This window comes from Doryrhamphus excisus, chromosome 5 (assembly GCF_030265055.1).
Source record: "Doryrhamphus excisus isolate RoL2022-K1 chromosome 5, RoL_Dexc_1.0, whole genome shotgun sequence".
NCBI lineage: Eukaryota > Metazoa > Chordata > Actinopteri > Syngnathiformes > Syngnathidae > Doryrhamphus > Doryrhamphus excisus.
The window spans coordinates 24,806,704-24,831,608 of NC_080470.1; the positions used below are offsets into that span (position 1 = coordinate 24,806,704).

General features: G+C 44.9%; 1 protein-coding gene across 8 annotated transcripts in view; it reads right to left on the bottom strand.

Moving 5' to 3' along the window:
* The window catches only part of nfia (nuclear factor I/A), a 42,087-nt gene extending 23,847 nt beyond the window's left edge, over positions 1 to 18,240 (bottom strand). For 2 of the 8 annotated variants that reach the window (XM_058073936.1, XM_058073934.1), the window contains exons 1-2: positions 18,092 to 18,239; positions 6,199 to 6,727 (exon numbers count right to left, since the gene is read on the bottom strand). In XM_058073936.1, the coding sequence (XP_057929919.1) occupies positions 6,199 to 6,727; positions 18,092 to 18,187 (625 nt within the window). In that variant the 5' untranslated portion in view covers positions 18,188 to 18,239. Of the gene's footprint in view, positions 1 to 6,198; positions 6,728 to 9,422; positions 11,363 to 18,091 lie in introns of those variants that run through there. The other 6 variants (XM_058073940.1, XM_058073939.1, XM_058073935.1 and 3 more) reach the window with 5 other exon arrangements.
* Positions 18,241 to 24,905: the final 6,665 nt, after the last annotated feature.

Here is a 24,905-nt window from a genome sequence, read left to right on the forward strand (position 1 = left end):
TCCTCAAACGGAATACTACAATAAGTATACAATGTACGTACATGAGTGCGCGCTTTAATGGTGAATTGCAACCACTTGATGGACATTTGGATTGCTCCATAAAACAACTGCCAGTGTCTCAAATCATTCAAAAATCATTCAAAAATCATTTGTTATGATTTTTTTCTCATTTGCAGGTCAAGATCACGCTGTCATGTTTTGCTTGGTAGTCCCTCCCCTTCTGCAATGTAGCCAAGATGGCGACTATGGAGTGCAGCAAGTGTCCATTACTGCACATTTTGATCATGTTGAGTGCAACGTATGTGTCGTGACAGTGAACTGCATTTCACTGTACTTCTCAGTAGTGTAAACATATTTATGTACTCAAAATTAGGGGTGTCTTAGAATAGTCAATAATCGACCGTTGCATTCAGACTTTTCTGATTCGACTATCAATCTCACCATCAAATCATTAAAAAATGTGATGCAATCACATTCTGACTACAGAACGTCGCTCCCACGCTCTATGGTTGTGGTGCCTATTATTCCATGTGGAAGTGGTTTTTGGCTTCTAATTTTGTCCTTCTTCCTCACTCAGTTTCAAACCCATTCTTATGTTTAGAATAAACAAATTGGAGGCTCACTAGTTAGTATATTGCCATGCTTAAAGCGGCGTCCGTCTTTGGCTAGCAGTAGTCTCGGCGTGTACGTCTATGTCTGCCATATTCATGTCAGACTGGCGTGACTACATCAAGAGACTATAGCAACGTCATTGTGAGGATAGATGATAGGCTCATCTTTTTATTTAACGCCATGTAGTATGACTGACCCATATTACAACAAGGAGCTTGCCCAATGCATACACTTATAATTGATTATGTCTAACTATTGCTTTCCATGTCTACTATCTATATTAGATAATACAAGTATGATGGTGACTATAAGGTTATTACTTCATGTTTACAGAGTTCTAAAAAAATGTTTTTAGAACGGCATAAACCGGTTTCCTATGTTCTAACAATGAAAATATTCTGTTTATTGATATTGAATCCTACTTAGCAGAGATTTAAAGTTTCTACAATGAATATTTTAGCATATTTTGATACAAAAAAACGCCTACTTTCTGTTAAAGAGGACCTATTATGCTTTTTCCACTTTTCTGACCTATAAATGTTAGGGTTAGGGTTATTATAAACAATGCCAACGTTTCAGATAATGAGGTCTGCACATTTGGAAGTGAGCCCTGAAAGAAGTTTGGGATGGCTCAAAACGTTTGGTTGAAAAAGGTGTGGTCATAACATAAAATTGCATAAAATCACTCCCTCCCTCTATCCATCCATCCATCCATCCTTTTTCTATGCTGTTTATCCTCGCTAGAGTTGCAGATGTATGCTGGAGCCTATCCCAGCTGACTTCAGGCACTAGGCACACCTAACATGCATCTTTTTGGAATGTCGGAGGAGTACCCGGAGAAAACCCATGCAGGCGCAGGGAGTACATGCAAACTTCACACAGAGACGCCCAACGAAGATTCAAACCCTGATCTTCCAGATCTTCATTTGTCATATGCATGGTTGAATAGAAACCTTTTCAGACTGGATTTGAAAATTGCCAGAGTTGAGGCGAGTTGCACATCTTCTAGAAGACTGTTCCAGATTTTGGCAGCATAAAATTGCCATGTTTAGTCCTGACTTAGTCCTGACTCCTGGCAGGGGCACAATCCAAAAGAGCTGAGGTGAGCACTAGCTTTGAAAGTGAGAAAGACGCTCAACATTGATGGGCTTATTGGCTCATAATGGCCGCTAAAAAAGTATGGAAGTGTGAAAGTATGTTGAAAAGGTTAAAGATGACTCCAACTTGTGTCTGCAGCTTCTTATATATATTATATAAAACATGTAAGGCTGTTAGGCCAACCTCATTTTATATCCCGACAGTCAATTTTAATGCAATAAATGAGGCTGTTTTGGCAAGTTGTTGTTTTTGAAGCTATGTCGTTCCTATTTTATGTGCACTCGTAACGTGTGCCAACAGTGACTGTATTTGGTTTTGTTCGCCTAGCTTTCTGTATCACTAACTTAAAGTACTGTCATTGTCAACCAACTTCCTGTGTGTGTTTAGACTGTTTTTTTGAGTTGCAAATGAAATCTATTTGTTGGGATCACCATTAGCTCTGCTCTTGAAAAACAAACAAACACAAAACATTTGACTATTAGTTGGCTATGGACTAAAGCTAACAACTGAGGTTTGAAAATGAACTCCTTAGTCCAGGACAGCTAGACTCAAAATGCGATTAAAACACAGCACAGGAGTCTTAGCCATGCTACTATCCCGTCTCCAGTAGCACACCCAACCACTGATTCTGATTGTGGTTCTAAGGAATCGTGACTCCGCCTCGCCACGGTCGCTGGCAGCACCTCCGAGTGGCGAACGAGAGAAAGACGTGAATAATTCAGTTAGCAGCTCAGCTAATTGTTGACTTGTCAATAATTAAGAACATGTGACCAGCAGCTGCACAACACAACAACACAACAAGGAGCTCTTTGTGTCTTTCACCTCCTGGACGCACGCCAAGCAGTTGTGCACGTCCCCCATCAATACAGACAGACGGACGACCCGCGACCCCCCAAGCAAAAACAAAATTCAAAGCCGACTCATATTAGGCAGGTTTTGCCTTTGGATGAGAAATATGCAATTTGCAATGACCGTACAGTGCTGTGAGGAGGGAGTAAGGCGTTCCTTTAATACTACTAATTACACACATCTACCTGCAGTCAGTATTCATACTAAGTGACGGGAGACATGTTGAATGAGCTCAGTTTATAATGTCATACTTTGTACATTGCATTGTTCTTACGGATGTTTGTGCCCCATAGGAATGTGTTCCTTTCCAAATTGTTTCATTGCCAGCATTATCCAGGATCCTACAAAATCTCATTTTTATTTTTTCCCCAGTTTAATTCTATCTGTTTCCATTTTTTGTAGTATTAAATTTTTTTTATCTTTTCCACTTATTTTACCAGCTTAGAATGTGTGCTCTTTAGGTTAGTAAATAAACTCTCCATTAATTCAATCCTTAAATCCTTACCTTTATTGATGCGATACATCATTGGCTCATTTTGTCCAGTAATTTAGACTACCGCTCAAATGTTTTACGTACAAACGTAAAAAACGTTTCTCTCTCTTCCACTGTTAATTCCATTTTTTTTTGTATTACTTTCTCCAGTACAATGCCGTTCAACTGATGTTCACGAGCGTATAGCACCACAGTGTGTTCTGGACACTGTCTTTCATGCAGGCAGAGGAGTTATAGTAGTAAGTACTCCAGAATTTGGAACACCTGTAGGTGAAAGTGCACTTTTTCTGGAATTTTGCCCATCATTCCCAATCCTTATGTGAAATATGAACACATATTTATTTCGCTTTTCTGTGCATTATAACACGAGAATACGAGTTAATATGAAATAGATTACAATGCTGTCATTGGGATACACCGATTTCAACTTCTAACAACATTGCATCATTTGATATACATACTGTGATTGGAATTGGATTGGGAATGACGGGCCAAATTTTTAAAAAAGCGCAGTTGCCCTTTAAATTGTTGACCCATTTTTTGGTCCCTTAAACAGGCCTTTTTGGATAATTCTCAGTTTTGGATAACCTTTTTTTTTTAACCTCTGGCAATTCACTACTTAACTGTGTACCATTTCAAGGTATTTGTTGGACAACTTGAATTTCAATAAATAACTGGAAGAATTGGTGCGTAACACCTTTGACCGGTGGGGTAGCTTGGCTAACTTTTCTCATGGGATGTGAGTCTCTGCACAAAATCTTCATTAAATCTTCAACAAACTGTAATGCCCGTGCTTGTGATTAAGGAAGATGTGCACAATTAGACAAGATGTGGCAATGTTGGAAGTGTGTTGTGCATGTTGAGAATGTCGGTTAAGACGAGCTGGGTGCAGGAATAAACATGCCTCTTGGCTTTTTTTTTTCGCTCAGAACCTGCATGTCGTCGGCGGGCATTGTAACATGGTCTTTAAAGCGCTGAAACATATACTCATCTGTGAAAATATACTCATCCTGAGTCGCACACACACACAGCTGCACTGGCATGCTTTGCTAAACTAAGCTAACCCTGCTAACATCCATCCATGCTCCATAAGAGGAGCTGCGGCCGAGGTTGTTTCAACATGTTTCGTCGTGTTTGTGATGAGATTTCCGCAACAATTAAGCAGTCCGCCAGGAAAATACTTCCCCATGTTGACATCGTTTCATTCATGTCACTTTCCGTGATATTCCGTGTATAACAGCAAATTTCATTTATCTTGGCCAATTCTGCTATTCTGTCTGTGATTCCAAAACCCATGGGGCACTAATTACCTCCACCAAGTGCAGGCGCAGTTTTGCCAAGTTTGGATGTTTTTTCTCCCTTAGTAGGAAAAAATGTAATTTTAAAAATGTGTTCACAGGTGCTGTCACTGACTAATATTTACATTTGTTTGATGATCTGAAACAAACATGCAAAAAAAATAAACATGTGTGTTTTATAGTAAGAGATATATCATGCCGACTTGTAAATTGCATGCTGAGAAGGTGGGTGCACCCTGATATACGTATACGACGTACATACTGTGATGCACTAGTATTCTTATTTGTAATTTTATTGTTATTTTAGTTGACTTTTGGTCATGATTTTGGAAAAAAAGCCTGTTGTTGAGACAAAATGCTTCAAGTAAATATGGCACTTTTTCTACAACTTAGATTGCACACTTTGTCTTATTTTGTGTTTATTTGCAAAGTGCAACCAGTGGCCTCACGGTAAAAGAAGCATAATCCATACATCCATTTTCTACTCCGCTTATCCTCGCGAGGGTATGCTGGAGCCTATCCAAGCTGACAGCGGGCGAGAGGCGGGGTACACCCTGGAGTGGTCACCAGCCAATCACAGGGCACATATAGACAAACAACCATTCACACTCACATTCATACCTATGGAAAATTTGGAGTCGCCAATTAACCTAACATGTTTTTGGAATGTGGGAGGAAACCGGAGTACCCGGAGAAAACCCACGCACACACGGGTAGAACATGCAAACGCCACACAGAGATGTGTGACTATGTAGCCAACATCCTAACTACTCTCCAGCGTGCGGCAGAAGACGCATAATGTGTTAATTCCTTCATTAATGAGATCTGACCTGATATTAGCTTGTGGGAAGTTGATTTCGGTGTCTGTAATGAAGAGCTGGACGATGTTGGTCTGTCAGATGTTGGTGTGTCAGATGTTGGTAAGAAGGTGCTGAAACCTTCTTTGTGTGATACCTCATTGATGAACATGCAGCTCATTGATACTACAACATGTGTGTGCACTTGAAGAACCATAACACAGTCAGTGTGTTATTACATGATGGCAGCCATGTTGTGTTCTTCTCAAAACACACACACACACTGCAGACTACAATGGATCAAGATAACGTCCACATTCTAGAATGTTTTACAATGTTGTCTGAATACCTATCACCTAACATGACCCTCTGTCTGTGTGTGTGTGTGTGTGTTTGTGTGATCCAGCTCCCTTCTGAGCTCTTAACGAGATTTGCTCTCGTTAGCCGTGACCAGTCGTCCCAAACAGCACACAGGACTCCTTCTTGATGAAAAGAAGTGAGCGGTGAATTGCACGTTAATGATAAATATCATCCGCTGTCATTAATGTCTTCTTTTAAACCATTGATCAGCACTTGACCTTTTGCGTTTTCTTCTGTGCTCTGTGTGTGTGTGTGTGTGTGTGTGTGTGTGTGTGTGTGTGTGTGTGTGTGTGTGCCCGGGCATGAGCTAATGAGAGGCGAGACTCTCAAACCGTCACATGATAGAGGTCTCAACCTCTGACCTTCCAGCACGTGCTGTGTGTCGCGGGGGCCGCCACCCCGAGTTATCTCGTAAATTAGAGGGGGCAGGGGGGGGGTTGACCTTTGACTCCTAGCTTGTCTCTTTCACACTCACGTCATGACTTCTCAAGGATGTCATTGGTAGAAGCTTGCAGTGCAAGACGTACCGGGTACTAGGTGACAGCTCATTGGTTGTATCAATCTGCCATTCACATCACTGCCCCGCCCCCTCCCCTTTCACCCCATGACCTGAACTACACATTGCAAGACGTTATGAAGTCTGTTAACAAACGTTTGACAGCTAACCATCGATTTGTCAGACTGCACTCACCTGCGTGCACGAAGTAGGCCAGGTAGAGGTCCAGCTCCTTGACAGAGACGCCGATGTGATGCGGCTGCACGCATAGGCTAGGGTTAGCGCACTGCGGAGATTTGACGAGGCGCTCGCCATCCGTACTTTCCAGAGGAATTCCCTTGAAGAGGATGACCATGACCAGGTCCAGGCGCCACACCTTGTCGGCCTGACGCAGACAGTCGATGCGTCGCATCTTTCCCTTCTGGTCAGGATTGGACAGCACGCAGCACGGCGCCTTCTTGGCTGTCACCGTCAGCACGAAGTCCTCACGGAACTCAGGCCGAATGTCTTTACGCAGCTTGGCCAGGAGGCGCGACGCCCATTTCTGTTTGACTTCGGGCTTTTCGCCGAGCAGCTCGTCCTTGACGGCACGTTCCTCCTCTTTGGACATCCTCTTCTCATGCTTCTTGAAGTACTTCCTCTTCCTGGCCTGCAGGTTGAACCACGTGTAGGCGAAGGCGCGGACATGCGGCAGCAGAGCCTCGATGAACGGATGGAACTCATCCTGAGAACAACAACAACAACGTCAGTCAGCATGATTGTAAGGCACATTGATTCACTACTCGGTATTCCCAAAAGCTTCTACAATATACTTTTCAAGCGCCATTGTCATCCACAAACAGGTCATTTCTTCATGCCGTCATGTGAACAGGTCTGTATCTGGTGTCTCGAGCGTTCATATTGGAGCTCCTTTTTAGCGACTCAAGCATGACATGTGACCGCACCCTAAGAGGCCAAACAGACCAGCGCTCTTCTGGTAAAGTCAGCATAAAAGGTGTTGTGTGAGAACGTTTGTGTCATGTTGGTTCTGATGCTTTTCCAGGCAGGAGGCCTCCTGCATCTTCAACAGCTTCAGACTGAAAATGGTACAAAGTCGTGAAAAGTCATGCAGGTGACTAAAAGAAGTGAGAACGCGTACAGATGCCATGTTGGACACAACACGTCATTTGGGGGCCCTTGCACCTGCTCTTGACACAAACACAGCCGTCAGTCATTAGTGTGCTTAATTAATCATAAGCACGCTAACACTTTTTATTTACATCTTGGTTTGTTTTCTATTTGTGATTGTTTGATCACTTCTTGTGCTTATTTGTTTTAATTTAGAGCAGCTGTGAACATTGTCAAGTCTTTTGACTTTTCAATGCTTCTGATTGACGATCATGCTAACATTGTTGCTGTATTATTAGGATGTGAACGTTGACTTGGAGCAAAGCGCAACAAAATGCTTCTTTTATTTTTTTCCGTGTTCCATCTTCAGTTGTTTAAATTAAAATTTGAACTTGAAGCGTCAGAGCGCCAGCTGCACGGCGTTCTTTAATCTAACACCGCCCCCCCCCACCCAGCCCCCCTAGTCGCGGGCCCTGAATACAACACATTGTTTCTTCTTGGAGGCGCTCCAAGTCGACGGGTTTGTCTCTCAAAGCTCCTCCAGCGGCCCGACCCGCTTCACCGGCGCCGGGTTCTCACTGCAGGACGACCCCAAACACCGCCACAAGAGACGTGTGTGTGTGTGTGTGTGTGTGTGTGTGTGTCCTCAGGCGGCCATTAGGAAACACACACATTCCAGTGTGCGCTGCAGTTGTAGATGTTGGTCGGCGGAACATTCCAACATTCCTTACAGTGTATCACTTTTTACACTCCACTCTAACGAGTCAGACGTTTAAAAAGAAGGAATACTGTCAATAACCGTAAGATTATTTTTACAATGATTGGTCACATGTACACTCTTTCAGCAAGAGGGTCAAAGGTTGTATCTTCCTTAAACGTTTAACCATTGCTGTGATGTCACAGCCATCAGGAAGTTAAAAGAACTCTTTCCCAGTCCACTGTATTGCCATGATACGCTGTGATGTATTCACCATCTTGTTCATTTTGATGAAATTTCACTAACATGGTGATCGTGAGGAGATGATCTAATGTTCTAGAATGTTCTAGAATGTTCTACAATGTTCTGGAATGATGAAAAACAGACAGCTTCCAACATTCTAGATGAAACATGAATGACACGTTCAATAGCCATACATGGGAACATCTCTTTTTTGCAGTACACCCCCCCCCCCCAATGAAACACACACACACACAGCAAGGCTGGCGGCTCGCACGGGGGACACACTGTGAAACGTGCACGGCAAGTGGACTTGAGGTCCACCAAGAACCGGAACAGGACGTGACCCTCCCAACCCACCGCCCTCACTGCCGTTATTTTTATTTGTTATTTTCTGCTCACGCCTACGCCCCCCCCCCCTCCCCAACTAAGACATCATCGGTCTTTTATTGCCAATCAATAAGAACGAAGTGCAGCAATAGTAGATCTTTAGATTGTTTTTCATTATAAAGATGAACATTTATTTTCATCTGCTTTGACATTTTACATTTTTAATGCAACACAAACATTTTAATTCATGACGCAAAATTCTACTATTAGATTCATGCTGAGGAATTGATATCAATATATGTAATAATACAGTCAATATTTATAGATGCCAATAAAAACAGGAACATAGAGTAACAATACATGATTTTAAAAATAAACTCATGTTTTCACTTACACTGGAGTGAATTTGAAATTAGTTTAGCTTTTTACTGCCTGATCCTCACATTTTAAAAATCCCACAATTAATTGCATTAATAATCACATAATTAATCACATTAATAATCACACAAGTGTCTTCATGCAGATTATTTAAAAGGCATCACGTGAAAAACATGACAAATGTTTTATTTATGGATGTTTATGACTTGAATTTAAATAATGTTTTATAAGTGATAAATCAGCAGCAGGCCGAATTTGACACACACTTGTAAATGTTGAAATGAAATACAAATTACAAATACAATTACTTACTGGCATATTTCAATGAAAGTCATGTCATTGAAATTGTACAATTGTCATTTGAATTATTGCAGAAAAACATGCTGCAGGCTGACCTTTGACCCTGAACACGAACAAGAGGACACAACGACAAGTTCAATTTGGTGACACACACGCGCCCGCGCGCACACTAAAGGTCGTCTGCGCCCTCGATCAAGCACGTTTACAGACACAAGCACGCGCATCAGCGAGCCGGTACGTCAGCAAAGTTTGACACAAAGTTGAAGCCCGTGTCCGTGTCCGTGTCACATGCACACACACGCGCCGTGTGTGTGCATGTGAACTTTAGCAAAGTTTGACGTGCGTGAGAAGAAGCGCGTGCACTCACCTGCGTGAGACATAGAGGAGAGTACATGTCTGGTCCACTGTGCGCGTGCTCGTATGTGCGTGAGAAAAAACTAGTGGGGGGGTGGAGCCCTCCTGTTGCCCCCCAAACTCTCACATTTCCAAGCTCGGCTGAACTTTGACCCCGCCTTGGCTTACACGCGCTCTGCGGACCTGTTAGAGGCCCAGGGCCGTCCAGCGTCAAACATGTCAGCTTCAGGACAAAAAGTCCCGTTAGAGAAGTCCAAAGTGTCGCGGAGGAGGACGGAAAGTCCGCTGAGGCGGGACCAAGCGAACCTCTACAACGTCCCGAACCAGCATGTCAAAGCGCCGGTCCGCCGCCACTCGCCTATCCGCCCTGCGGTGCGCTGTGGTCGGCCTGCGGCGCTGCCGAGCCCCGGGAAACAGGAGAGAGCGGGAGCAAGCGAAGAAGGCAGCCGGGATCGCCGCGCTGCCGCTCGGCCGCCTCGCCTCTGAGCGCCCGCTGACTGCTCGGAGGATTTATAGGAGGAGCGCCGCCTCCTCTCTCCTGTCCTGCCTGCTGCCGCTCCGAACTCCGGGATGGGGACCGAGACCGGGACCGGGACCGAGACCAACACCTCCGCTCTCCGCCAGAGGACAGTCTGAGTGAAACCTCCGTGCGCGCGCGCGAGCCCTGCAGCACGAACTGATCACACACTGGCTATCGATCTAGGGTGTGCGTGTGCACGTGCGTGTGAGTGCATTAAGTGATTGTGGCCTCACAGCAGACTGCTCAACTTGGAGAACAACACGAAGTCCACTCAAGTGCTTTTGGTTCTGGTTCTTATTTGTGGGTGATCGCTCACTCTTTTGCCAACAAGAGTAAGACCCTTGATGAACTGTGACCTCTGCCAAGTCTTAAAGGTGCGTTAACGGACATGTAGTGTTTCACATGTTTTACTGAGGTCATACAATCAGACATGACATCACGGACATGAAGTGGGTGATGATGTCACGAACGGAACATTTTAGAATCTTAACCAAATAACATGACCGAGAAAAAAGTCATCTGATTACAGTTTGACCTCATGTGACTCTCACTTCCTGTTTGTGTCATGTGACACTATTGACCACTTTAATAGCAGTTTCTGTTGCTGAGGTTGTTCCTCAACTGTTGCCGTCATGTCAGGATGACGTCAAACGTGCACACCATCGAGAGGCTGCAGGGAGTGAAGAAAGAACGCACGCGATTACATCGACTTCCTGTATGGAATCCTGCACGGTAACACAAGATGGCGGCTTGTCTCTTCAACGTCATTCTCGTGCTTGGCGACCATGATGGGTAACAAAGTCACAGGTTGGCGAGCTCCTCAAATGAAAGCATGTGTACAAACTGCAAGCGTCGCAGTGACAGCAAAACAAACAAGCAAAGAAACAAAGGAGAAGAAGAGTTGATGGTGCGACTCCCATCCTCCAACATGAGCCAATCACACGTGAGCAGCAATGTAAAAAGTGAGCATGGACGTCGCCATGGAGACGGGCTGATGTTGGCAGCCTTTTGGGCAAAAAGATACACAAAGTGTGTGTGTGTTTGTGTGAGACGGGGGATGGGCTCCACCTGCTCCCACTGAGGCGCTGCCAGGCTGGACCGACGCCAACAGAACCAGCGGGCCTGAAGCCTCGCCAAGCTCGCTCGCCCAGAGAGAGAGAAGAAACAAGGGCGAGGAGGAGGAGGAAGAAAATAAGGTCAGAAAGGAGGAAACAAAAACAAGTCCAAAAGTAAAGAAGAAGAACTAAATAAGAACAAAGATGATTGACAGCTCAACACAAATTAGTGTGAAGGCTAAAGGCTAACAACAAGACCAAGTCAGCTTGGTGGACCAGCACCTTCGCCCACAGAACCCCTCAGAACCAACACATACACACACACAATGTCATCAGCGCATGTGAAGTCCACTTCAACCAGTCCACCGCACTGTGTGTGTGTGTGTGTGTGTGTGTGTGTCCCCGTGTGTGTGTGTGTGTGTGTGTGTGGGGATGAAACAGGAAGCAGTTGTGTGGTGAAGTGATGAACAGATGGCCTGGCAGAGCACGGGGAGAGGCCGGAACACCCCCCCACCCCCCGACTGAATTTCATTGATGAGAGTCTGTGTGTGTGTGTGTGTGTGTGTGTGTGTGTGTGTGTGTGTGCGTCACATATGTCCTCACACAGAAACATGGAGTGAGCAGCAGCCAATAGGATGGCAGCATGTCAAACTGTGACACATCTTCATGTTTGACACAAATATTCAAATCAGCTTCATGGAAAGATGACCTTTGAACTTTTGAAAATAAACGTGTGTCATTTCTAGCAGCTAACTAACTAGCCAACGTCAAACCCCCTAAAATAAAGTGCGTAATTCAGTTCAAACTAAATATTTTGGAAAAGTGTTCACAGTACCATCACGTTAGACCTCAGCTAACAGGAAAATTGTGACGATAACCAGAGAACAATGTTTGGATGTTTCTTCTTCATACTCATCACCTTGTTCCTTACACACACCTTTAACTGCCTCACGTATTTTTACACTTAATAAAGCTTTTATGGTGGCCACAGTTTATTTATTTCTGTGCGCTTATTATTTCCGATGGAAAATATTGTTTTGATACCTGAACACTTCATACGCCGCCAAGCATTCCAGAACAACCTGTGCTCCACCTTCGAGGTGCCACTGTAGAGTAACTATTGTATTGTCATGTGACCTGGCGCAGATTAACAAGATTTATGGTCACATGACACACAAAGGCTTCTATCAGCAAGACCAAACACACACACACACACAAATAATAACAGACGTGCAGTCACTCCCCGAACACAAGTGAATGCAACAGAGGACACCTGCCAGCTGTTCACGTAAAAACAACCTGCACACACAGCTGGAGAGACACACACATACACACCAGCTCAAGTATTGTGATACTGTGATACTGTGATTCCAACCAAAACAATATTCTGATAATTTGGTAGTTGTTGACGTTTCTGTCAAGTGACCGGAGACCTTTGGTGACTGGAAGATGATACAGGGATTTCAAAATAAAGCTTGTAGTGTCACTGATTTCCAATTATGACGCGCTGTTTACTCTTAAGTTAACGGGATCAAGGTTTCATGTAGCTTGTATGTGTGTCTGTCTACAGATGGGCGGGGCCTTGTCTCCTGCGGCGTGACTAACATGAGGAGACTGCGCCAAGGTGGCGGCTATCTTCCTGCAACATGCGTTGCTCTTTGGGCCTCCAATCCTCTTTCATGTCTTCACACTGCACTGCAGAAGGGCTGGGGGGCGGGGGTCATAATAATACAATAAGATTTGGTACAAAGCTACACTTTCTATTTGAGAAATTGTGATAAAAATGTATCAATATAAATATTTATTATTGACAGTTGACACGAATACAAGGTAGTAGACAGAGGGTCACCACTGCTTCTATTCTCAGTGTAATGTTTCCCTCTAGCGGGCATTTGCTGCTATTACATCACTGTACGTTGTGTTATATTATTACATTACAATGGCAGTGGCTGCTAGACACACACACTATAGTAGAGAACACCACGTGGTTACGTGTAACCATAGCTACAAAAGACATTAGTGAACAGACCACGCCCCTTTTGGAGTCCTCAACAAAGTTTTGGTTTTTACAAACAAGTGAAAATAAACTGTTCCAAGCAGGAAAGTGGAAGGGTCTTGACTTCCTTCATCGTCACCGTTCACCATATGTGAACGTGTGCGTGAGTGCGTGTAGGAGAGTGATGAACATGACGGGGGCGATGAAGGATGCTTGGAGAGGAAGTAGGACACGTGGGGGAGGTGGTAGGGGGCGCCATTACTCATGGTTAGGTCCATGGAAGATGGAGGGCGTGGACGCTGCACCTGGGCACGCGTCCAGACATGTTTGTCAGGAAATCTGGATCCTTCATTCACTTCCATGTGCCATGGGGGGCGCAGGGGGCTCCGTCCTCAACCCCCACAGAGGCCAGCGTGTCCTTGAGACAGGATGCACAGGCTGAACACATGACGACATGAAGGACATGTCCTCATGTGACACGTCATCGGGCTTGGGGGACGCAGGAGAGGTGTGTTCAGGTGTGACCCACACACAAATGACCCACAGGTCATATGTACAATTACACTTATAGACAACCAACTACAGACAACTACAGCGGTGACATCATCCTACAGCCCCCACCATCAACATCCTCCGACTACCCCATTGACCATCTGATGCGCCTCCTTCACACACTCACCCTGTCTCTGGTGTTCTCTCCCACATCCTCGACACACACACACACACACAGAGGCTGGGATTCCCGCCTGTGGGCCCGATAAATAGAAGTGGGTCAGAACTTATTTCCGCAGAGCTTAACGAGAAGCACATGGCTGTTGTTTGCTCTGTAGACCCCCCCAAACACCAGCGACTCCCTCCACCCCCCAGCCCGCTGCTCCCTTCAGGCATCATCACGCAGGATAAAGACGGAGAGAGGAGGACGTCTCGCTCCAAACGTAAGATCTACCTGGTAATATGGGAATAACACACAGCCCAGGATGCGTTCAGGGTCCGGGGTGTGGAATGTTGTCCTGTGAGATCATGTGCATCATGTTTGCAGCTGCCAATCGCCGTCTCGTTCGCTGTGACGAGTCAGGTGTCAATCATCTGAACAAGCGATGATGTCATGTCACAGCGATGAGATCGTCACGGTGTTGACCCCTGACCCTTCAAAGATGGCGTCTGAGCGGCGGCATGCAGGCGGGACCAGATGGTGGGTGTTAATGAGCCGCCATGTTGCTGGCGTGAGGAGAAAGCGTGTGATCAGATAGCAGCAGAGTGCTTCCTTTGTTTACAGCGCCGCTCCAATAAAGACCACCGTGCCCCCCCCCCCATTTGCTGACTTTTATTAGCTCACCCCCCCAAGCTTGCCGTGTCCAAAATGCTTTTAGAGGAAAACTGGTTCTAAAACGACACAGCAGTGACCACAACATCGTCAGTGAGTTGTAGAACCTCTGAGAACATCTCCCACCGGGCACAGCTGTAGACATGTGACTTCCACTAGCATGCTAAAGTGCTAATATGCTAACACCACGTCACCAGGGTTGGGGGGCAGGAGAACAACAGCCCACTGGGGTGCTGGTGGGGTATCAGGGAAGTGAGCAGGTATCCATTGCAGTCACATGACACTGTTCCAACACGGGGAGGGGAACCTTGTGATGAGTCATCCGCTCTGCAGGAGCGTCAGCGTCAGGAGGTCATGCAACATTGTGACCTCTAACATCATAACCCCAGCCATCATTCAGTGAGCACGCAGAGGTCAAGGGTGAGCGTGAAGGTAAGCCTGCTGCGGTGCGGGCCTTGACCTGCTTGACAGGAAGCAATCAAGAGCTTCTTTGGAGACCAAACATCCTGTCTGACCCGGCATGCATGGTTCCGCTCCACTTTCGAAATTTATTTGACTATAGCCTAAAAAGAAATAGTACTCACCTCTATATTTTTACACTCAACAGGAAGATTTCCTCTCAAAGTCACAGTTGGGCTGTCGTCCTGGTGCTGGTGCGGACCATGAGGTCCAAAGTGGATCCATGCTCTAATCAGTCACACATCTGCACATCCTAAATTGCTTCCATGTAACTTCCATGAAGGGCTTAACTTCATACACGTGAACAAAGGTAATGCTGATCTTTCTGCCAGAACCTGCGGCTATTAACAACGGAACCGAGCCTCGCTGGTGTTACAACCGAGCAGGCCAACTTGTTACCTGACTCACAAGCTAACTTCTGAGCTAGCTGAAGTAGTCAGAAACAATTCATCCAGTTAGCAAAGTGTTGAGCTGACTTGTTTTTGTGCTTTGACAACAATTGCAATGTTGCTAATTAGCTGATGAAAAACATTGTTGTTATTAGAGCGACCAATGGTGTAGCATGTGGGTGGAGCCTAAGCATGCCGGTGAAACCAGAGAGGAAGCTTTAATGAAGCAGATTGGGTGTCACCTGGACACGGAGACCAGAGAACACCACCATGGTCTCACATGAGCATGACCCCCGCTGCAAACCACCCCCCCTTCCTCGTGTGTGGGGGATTAAGCAAGGAGCCAGCTGTAGCGGTGGGCGTCAGGGCGGGGGGGGGGGGGGGAGTTGTACATGATGCCATGGCCTCTTCAAGGTGACCCCCTGCAAAAGCTGCCATGAACATCTGTACACAGACCCGGCCTGACCGCCATCAGGCAGAACTCAGACCCTCGTCACCCACACTGGGGGGAGTCATGCATGGGACGGGCGGGGGGGGTTTGTCCTAGAGACATTTTAGAAGACAACATCTACATAAGCTTTCAACAAACAACGATGTTAAGAACACCCTCACCTTCTACTCTACATGTGCAGCGATGATGCTAATAGTCCCTCCCACAGTGGCCCGGGTCACCCATGATGCTGCTACCAGCTGCTCGTCCTCGCCTGCCCCGATGGGGTCAACATCAGTACGGTGGTCTTGCTGTGTGCCCCCGACTGGACAGCTGGAAGCAATGTGCTCCTAACGTGTTGTAGCATACATGCTAACTAGCGCTGTTGTGCTAATGCTAATGGAGGACCGGTGGGAGGTCGCACACTCCCAGACTAAGCACAGCTAATACACGCTGCTATATTATAATTGGGGGGGGGGGGGGGGGGGCAGATGGGAACATCTGGCTGCTGGGCTTTAACGAGCTAAGTAGCGCTAAGTAGCGCTAAGTAGCGCTCGTTCTCATTATAGAATGAAACACTATGATAGCATTACAGCACGTGACATCATGACATCATCACGTGACCTGCAAAGTTCAAAGGTCACCGAAAATATTACATTTGGCCCATGAGTACCGTCACCAAGAAGACCTTCATCATCATCATCATCATGCTATTGTCCTCCCAGCAGGCCGTCAGCAAACAACAACAACAACAACAAGGCCGAAGAAGAAGAAGAAGAAGAAGAAGCAGCTGCCTTGGCTGCTTGCCATCCTTCTCAAGGGGGGGGGGGGGCAGCCATCAAGCAGCATGGGGAGGAAAAAGGGCTTGTTTAGGATTTAATGAAACATTCAAATAAAGATAGGAGAAAATTTGTCTAGCTTAGCATCAGGCCTTAGCTTAGCATTGAAGTATATAGTTTATGATGATAGCCTATATTAGCATCAGAGTTTAGCATAGCATATTGGCCTATCTTAGCAATGTTGTTCAGTTCAGCATCACAGCCTATATTATCTTCTGGTACCATGTTGGTGACCTCACTGGCTGCTGGACTCAGTAATGGGAAGTCACGGTCTGATTGGACGGCTGCTTGTGCATCCAGAAGAAGAAGAAGAAGAAGAAGAAGAAGAAGAAGAGAAAGCTTGGTTGTCATGGTTATGAAGAACAGTCAGGGGGAGGGCAGACAAGTTAAATCTTCAATTTCCTCCTCTAAGCTTTCAAACATGACAACAACCTGCAGCTCACCAACCAATCACATGGAAGCTCGCACATCACCACACAACAAGATGAAGAGGATTCTGACAAGAATCTATTGCTTTTTGCCTCTTCCCCCGCCCATGACCAATCAGCTCGGACATGATTCAACTTTGTTAACGAAATAATCCGACCAATCAGGTGACGGTGGGGAGGGCCTGAACGATGACTGACAGCTTGACACGCATGGACATGCACACGCACCCGCGCGCGCACACACACACACACACACCCTCGTCACGAGCTGATTACATTTCCCGCTAAGAAAAAATATGTATTTTGAAAATCATAATAATTAATTTGCCGTCGCTGTAATGTAACATCTTAATAATGAACAATATAACTAAGAAAATAAATACACGTATGTGTCAAAGTTGCCAAAAAGTCTCACTGGTTTTCATTTACTGCTAGAAACACATACACGCACGCGCACACAAGCAGGAAATAAATAGCGTTGAAATGTGATGAATTTAATTTGAGTTCATTAATACGCTTTGTTCCTTTAAAGCGCATTGCATAATATTTTCATCAGATTAAGTGACGAATGCGTGTGAATACAATTTTCATTTTCATGTTGCTGTCAAACCATTACATATTTTTATTATATTGTTCTTCTTATTGATTCTTGTTAATATTATTAGGATTACTTTATTATTTAAAAGGTGCACACGTTCAAAGTAATTTTGTGCTGAAATAAAATATAGACAATGCAAATTAAGTAAATGTAATTAGGGCAAAATACAATCAAACGTTTTAAGTTTAAATGTATGGAATTGTATGTCATGACTGAACACACGATCATAAAAGGCAGATAAAAACAGAACATTTGAAAATTAATGCTCCATTTGATTGTAATCATTTATGCAAACACACTTATAATAAATAAATGTAGACTTTATTAAAAACTGAATTTCTATGTTAATTAAATAAACTTTAAATTATTATTTTAATTACTAAATTGAAACCGGATTCGGAATAATAATTCTGACTATTTGAAATCCGAAAGTGCTAATGTCAAAACACAAAAACGAGATACTTTTAAAGAAAACAGAGACAGCCTCCTCTTCCACGGTCCAGCGGGACATCGACCTGCTGGACTCGGCCGGCGTCAGCGGAACAAAGCGGCACTTTTAGCGGCACTTTTAGCGGCACTTTTAGCGGCACTGTCTGCTCAACTTTTAGGGTTGGTTAAAAACAAAAGTCAAGCTTCAGACTCACCATCCACCAGGTTCTGGCTGAGATGTCGTAGCACAGCTGCCATTTGATGGAACCTTCTGCGCTTTTTCCCGCCATGGCGCCGTCAGTCAGCTTCATGTGGTGCGCTCGCTCAGCGGAAGTTACACACCTGATTGACACGAGAACATGTGCACGTCCGCTCCAGAACATATGGGCCGTGCACGAGCCACGACCAGGACAAGTACAACTAGAAGTAGAACTAGAACTAGACAAGAAGACGAGGAGGAGGAGAGCTGCTCAGCAAGGTGAGCACCCCCCCCCCTTTTCAATAACGCCCTCCTACCACACACACACACACACACACACACTAAGAAAGTTATATTTTTCTGTGAAATGATTTCAGGCGTTGTTGACAAAAATATTACAGCGAGTGTTAAAATAAATCAGTAGATTATGACTTGAACGCAGTCAATCCATCTTTATGTTTATATTATAGTAGCTAATAATGCTACTGGTTTATTTGACTTCAAAAATGTTTTAAAAAGTGACATCAAACCACCTTTACACTTATGTTTCGATGAATGGACAAAAGGAAAAATTACAGGCATGAATTATAAACTAAAAAGACTATGTAAAAATACTCAACAGTGAGTAATAGTAATAGTAATAGTAATAGTGATGTAGTGTTCATTATTTACCCTATAAATGTTCATGTTGTTTTCATAATTTCAGGAGATACCTGCTCTCCGTGGGGCTTATGTTCCGAGAGCACCTGTGAATACCAAATCCTGCAAGTGAATGAGTCATTGATAAAAAAAAAATGTATTTTTGACACTCCTCCCGCTGCAAACCCTCCAGCTAGCTTGACATTGATATACGGATTTTGGAGTAACATTTGCAATAAAGGTGACTGTTGGAATAATTACATTAGTTGGTCACTCACAACAAAGGAAGCTACAGCAAGCTAAATGCATATTTTAGCCAGCCTAAAGCATATTTGAAATGATAGCATGTATAGGTACTCAGATCCACAATCTAGCCTTTAGCCTGGTGGTCAGACAAGCAGTATACTTGTACTAGTACAACTTGTAGTTGTATACAACTACACTTGTGTCTGCTGTCCAGCGGCTTCCATCACCTTGTGATACGCAGCTCTGCATGATCAGCAATCCAAGATGCATCCGCGTTTACATGTTGTTCCAGTAAGGAATTAACAATAATAAATTAACTTGCTGTAGGTTGTGATCGTAAGAAAGATGACTGTAGAAAATCGTGTTTGCATAGCTACACAGGAACCATCATCATTATGTCGTACAATATATGTATGTATGTTGTATGGTATGCAGTATAATGTTCCTGACCTTTATGTAAATGAGATGTACTTTAGGAGAAAAAAGTAAATAAGTAAGCATGAGCCCCAGTTAGCGTGTTTTTCAGTTAACGTTGAAAATTTACACCATACAATTTTGCCTCAGCTTCTGTGCATTTTCTGGTTAGCGCAAAACATAGCACGTCTTGTTCTGAATACACTATGTGAGTCCAAATGTGTAATTCGTGCATTTATTTATTACAAAACAGATTCCTCGTTAGCATCCTTTTAGCTATTTAACAAATGGCAACCGGAACTGGAAGTTACGTCGCCCGTCTATGATGTCATCAGTGGTTGATGAAAATGTTAACAAAAAACATGTTTTTACAGTGTTGCAATTATAGTTTGATATGCATACATCACATCTAAATTGCATTAAAAATTGTATGAATGGAAGGGATAAATGAAAATGTAAGGGTACTTTTACCTTCACCGTGAAGGTAACGGTATCCCAAAGATACCATGTGGCAGCGAGATTAACCACCATCACCTTCCTGTTGTGAGTCACACCTTTTCAATGAAGGTCAAAGTCATTTGTCCCTTTCATTCATAATTTATATGGATTATATGCATTTCCAATTGTTTTATGTCAAAACTATAAAAACAAGTTTTGTTTTAGGTTTTCTGTAACGGATTAGTTCGATTTCCAAAATGTATTTGGTTAACATTCGTTGGGGTCAGAACTTCTGGAATGAATATAAAAAAAGCTAACCAAGGTTGCACCGTATTTATAAAGCGCTACACATGGTGTCTTTGTCACGAGGGTATCACTGGAGCAGCATGTCACCAGGACGATGCTAACTTTCTTAGCGCTGTTAACGTCAATAATAAGCTTGTATTTGCCGTTGAGAGCACCACCAGCTGCAGGTCGCTGTCCATGTTCAGGGTCAGCAGTTAGCTTAGGATTAAGGTTGTCATTTTCATTGTGTTGTTCGCTAACTATGAACGGTGAGTCTTAACAACAAACATCAAGAAGAGATGCCATTGTGTGTGTGTGTGTGTGTGTGTGTGTATGTGTGTTGCGGGGTTCAGGTGGAGGGGAATACCTGGCCCTCCATCACACAGAGCCCCCTTTGTGGCGACACAGCAGGAATGTGTTTGTGAGGGGGGGTGTAACGTGAACCTTGAAGACATGACTGGTCTATGCTGCTGTTACCTCCACCAAGGAGGTTTTGGGGGGTTTGATAACAACTGATAAATGACTTTGTGTGTGTGGAGGGGGTACATTACACTTTACATGACTTCTGTTAAAGAGAAGTCATTAGTCTGTGAATTATTCATGAATATTCATCCTACAAATACACATCAGCTGTGTGATTGTTCATGAATATTCACCACAGCCTTGGCGGAGGTCATGAAAGTATTTCTACAACATACAATGTCACGTAAAAAAGGTCGACTTACATTTAACGCTTTGACGTCCTCTACAGCCACATGGGATGACCTTTTGCCTTGTGTCAATCCTGTTACGGTAAATTAAAAAGAAATATAATAAAGTACATGTGTTGACCTTCATGTTGATGTGACCTTGACATATTCCTATAAAGGTGCGCATGCGCACACACACACACACACACACACACACACACACACATACATACATGTAGAGCGTGGTCCTTATTTTGGACATCTGTTTTGTCTTTGGTCCTTGTGGGGGTGTCGCCAGAGGGTGTCACGGCGGCCGCACGCCACCCGGTGCCGTGTCCCGCCTCCTGGACGACTTCACATGACCACACACTCACCATATCGGCCATTTTTAACGACCTTTCCGCATCACACACTCATGACGGGCCTGTTGTATCTTTGACTATCAGACCCATTTATTTTACTTTGGTTAAACGTGTTAGTTTGCTTTGAAGTTACAGCCACATGTGACTTTTTCCACATTTGACAGCTAGTAAACAAAAGTATTAAAATAATGTTTGCATCACTAATTAGCATGCCGTAGCCTAGCCTTGCATAAAGTTAGATAAACCTAGCCGTGAATGAGGTCACTAAAGTCACATGTCAGGTGTTTGATAGACGAGCGTGACTATTTCTGCTGGTGACCTTTGGCGGCGTCCTGATGAATTACCAGGCCCCGCTCATCCGTTGTGACGTGCACTGTGGCGTCCGGCGTTCCCGCTTTGGAGCCGGTGGAGCGGTGTGCGCTCCTCGTGCACACAAACACACGCAGGCGACGCCGCTTGCTACAAAAGGCCCCGAGGATGTCGGGAACAGCAGCCAAGTGGCACCGAGGCGGATCCTCCATGCCAAAAGTGCCGTCGCAGCCTCCCGACAACACGATGTTGTGAGGCGGCCTTGGAGGGGGTGGGGCCACACGCCAGCGTCCATCTTGGCCCATCACGACCCATCAGGAGGAGCGACACTGAGTGGCGGCCAAGTCCATCATCTTCATGGCCTGTGACAGCCCCCCCCGCCCCTCAGGCCTACGCCCACTTCCTGCTCTGAGCTCAGGTGGGCAGGGCTAACCAACATTTCCACAACTTTGATTCTGAATGAGGCCTGCTAACACATGCACACGCATGCACACACGCACGCACACACACACGCACGCGCACACACACACGCATGCGCACACACAGTGGATCAATTAAGTCATATTTCCAAAGTTCAAGGGACAGCTCCCCCCGCTTTCGCCAGTCAGAGTCACTACTAGTACGTGTTAGCTTGGTGACTTGTTGTTCATGTCCTTGCTACGACGGAGCATTGAGGGTTAGGGTTAGGGTTAGGGTTAGGGTTAGGGTTAATGAGCATCCAGATAATGAGCAGGCTATGGAAAGATCAAGTCAATAAAGTTCAAAGATTTGCTTGTTAAAAAGTAAGTCAAATTGTTTGATGATGGCTGCAAACAACGCCACCAGCCTTCTCCCATCCAGACCCCCACCCCCCACCTTTTAGCTACTTAGCATAATTCATTTGATTGCCCACAGCCACAGCTAACATACTGACACTGAGAATCACCGTATTACACTTCATCTAGTTATTTTACATCTATACTACAGTACAATGAAACCTTAGTTAGCACCATTCATTTGTTCCAGAAGGTCAGACTCTAACCAAAACGGATGTTAACCAAATCCACGTTTCCTGTAATGTAAATTGAAAGAAAAAAATGGAATCCATTCCAGACAGCCGGAAATGCTAACACAAAACACATTTTTATAGTTTTACAATGATAGTTTGGGCTGCATGATCACCGAGTGGTTAGCATGTTGGCCACACAGTCAGGAGATCTGGAAGATCCGGGTTTGATTCTCCACTTGAGCATCTCTACATGTGGAGTTTGCTAGCTAAACAAAATGGCAACGGAAATCAGACATTACGTCACCTGTCTATGATGTCATCAAAAACATTATTCATTCATTCATTACCGCTTTTTCCTCACGAGGGTCGCAGTGGGGTGCTGGAGCCTATCCCAGCTGTCATTGAGCGAGAGGCGGGGTACACCCTGGACTGGTCGCCAGCCAATCACAGGGCACATATAGACAAACAACCATTCACACTCACATTCATACCTATGGACAATTTGGAGTGGCCAATTAACCTAGCATGTTTTTGGAATGTGGGAGGAAACCGGAGTACCCGGAGAAAACCCACGCATGCAAACTCCACACAGAGATGGCCGAGGGTGGAATTGAACCCTGTAGCTGTGAGGTCTGCGCGCTAACCACTCGACCGCCGTGCCGCCCCTCAGAAACATTAAAGGGGGCCTATTATGTATATTAGAATGTTGTATTCTCATGTTAAACGATGCCAAGGTTTCAGGTAATGAGGTTTGAGCATTTGGAAGTGAGCCCTGAGAGAAGTTTAGAATGGCTCTGAACACTGCTTTCAGAGAGTTTTTTCTAACACTCCCTCCCGGTGATTTCACAGGAAGATGGTCTTCCTTATATGGGCTGTAGGCCAGGACTCCTCAGGGACTGCCGTCCCTACAGCTCTGCTTCGCCACGGTTGTTAGCTATGGCTCCCAGGAAATCTTTCTTCAATCTTGGAGTTAATGATTCCCAGCTAGAGAAAAATATTTGTCAACGGCACTTCACACAGGACTCCGCCCAACTGTCGCTGAAGCCAGAAGCAGCACGCTCCAGCTGCAAAAGGTGTCGGACACACTATGCGCTGTGCGTCCACCACAGTATTGACCGGGAGAAGCCGCCTGGAAGATCTAGAAAGCTTTTTGTGCGGGTTATCGTGTGGAGCTGCTCAACAGGGGACCACAAAGGCCACAGAAATTTGAATAATAGGTCCCCCTTAACACAAAAAAGGTTTTTATCGTTTCACATCATAATATCATATCATAATTATACATGCGGCGGCACGGCGGTCTGGTGGTTAGTGCACAGACCTCACAGCTAGAAGACCAGGGTTCGGTCCCCGCCCTCGGCCATCTCTGTGTGGAGTTTGCATGTTCTCCCCGTGCATGCGTGGGTTTTCTCCGGGTACTCCGGTTTCCTCCCACATTCCAAAAACATGCTAGGTTAATTAGCCACTCCAAATTGTCCATAGGTATGAATGTGAGTGTGAATGGTTGTTTGTCTATATGTGCCCTGTGATTGGCTGGCGACCAGTCCAGGGTGTACCCCGCCTCTCGCCCGAAGACAGCTGGGATAGGCTCCAGCACCCCCCGCGACCCTCGTGAGGAAAAAGCGGTAGAAAATGAATGAATGAATGAATTATACATGCAGAAAACAATTCTGAAAGCATGGAAAGCTGAACAGTGGCGAGTGGTTAGCGTGCATGCCAAACAGAGAGACTGCATGTTCTCCCCGTGCATGCGTGGGTTTTCTCCGGGTACTCCGGTTTCCTCCCACATTCCAAAAACATGCTAGGTTAATTGGTGACTCCAAATTGTCCATAGGTATGAATGTGAGTGTGAATGGTTGTTTGTTTGTTTATTCATAAGTTGTTGTGCCTTGTGATTGGCTGGCGACCAGTCCAGGGTGTAACCAAAGCCAGCTGGGATAGGCTCCAGCTTATCCAGGATAAGCGATATAGAAAATGGATGGATGGATAAAAATGACGAATGAAAGAGATAAATGAACATTTAAGGTTACTTTTCCCTTCATTGAAGATGTGACCCTTCCCGAAGGCACGATGTGGCAACAAACTAGGGCGAATGCTAACTGTGGTTCCACTGTATATCTACATCTATACAGTGCTATCCATATCATATCTATCCTACCTACAGTAGATCTATATGACATATACATCTATATCATCTAACCACACTACGTATATCTACCTTGTTATCTACCTTTACTATAAGTCAAGTTGATGTGAGGTAACAATGACCTTTTGACCTAGAAGTCCTGAGGTCAGTCCGGAGGTCAGTGTTGGTGTTTTTGATTGGATGACGTCAGCTGGTCGTCTTGGTGGTAGTTGGGGAGGGGCACACATATGTTGACCCCCCCCAACAGCAGATGTCCAACACACGAGTGTCAATCTGCTTGTGGGGAATGTCGGCCATGTTTAACAGAGCGCTACAAA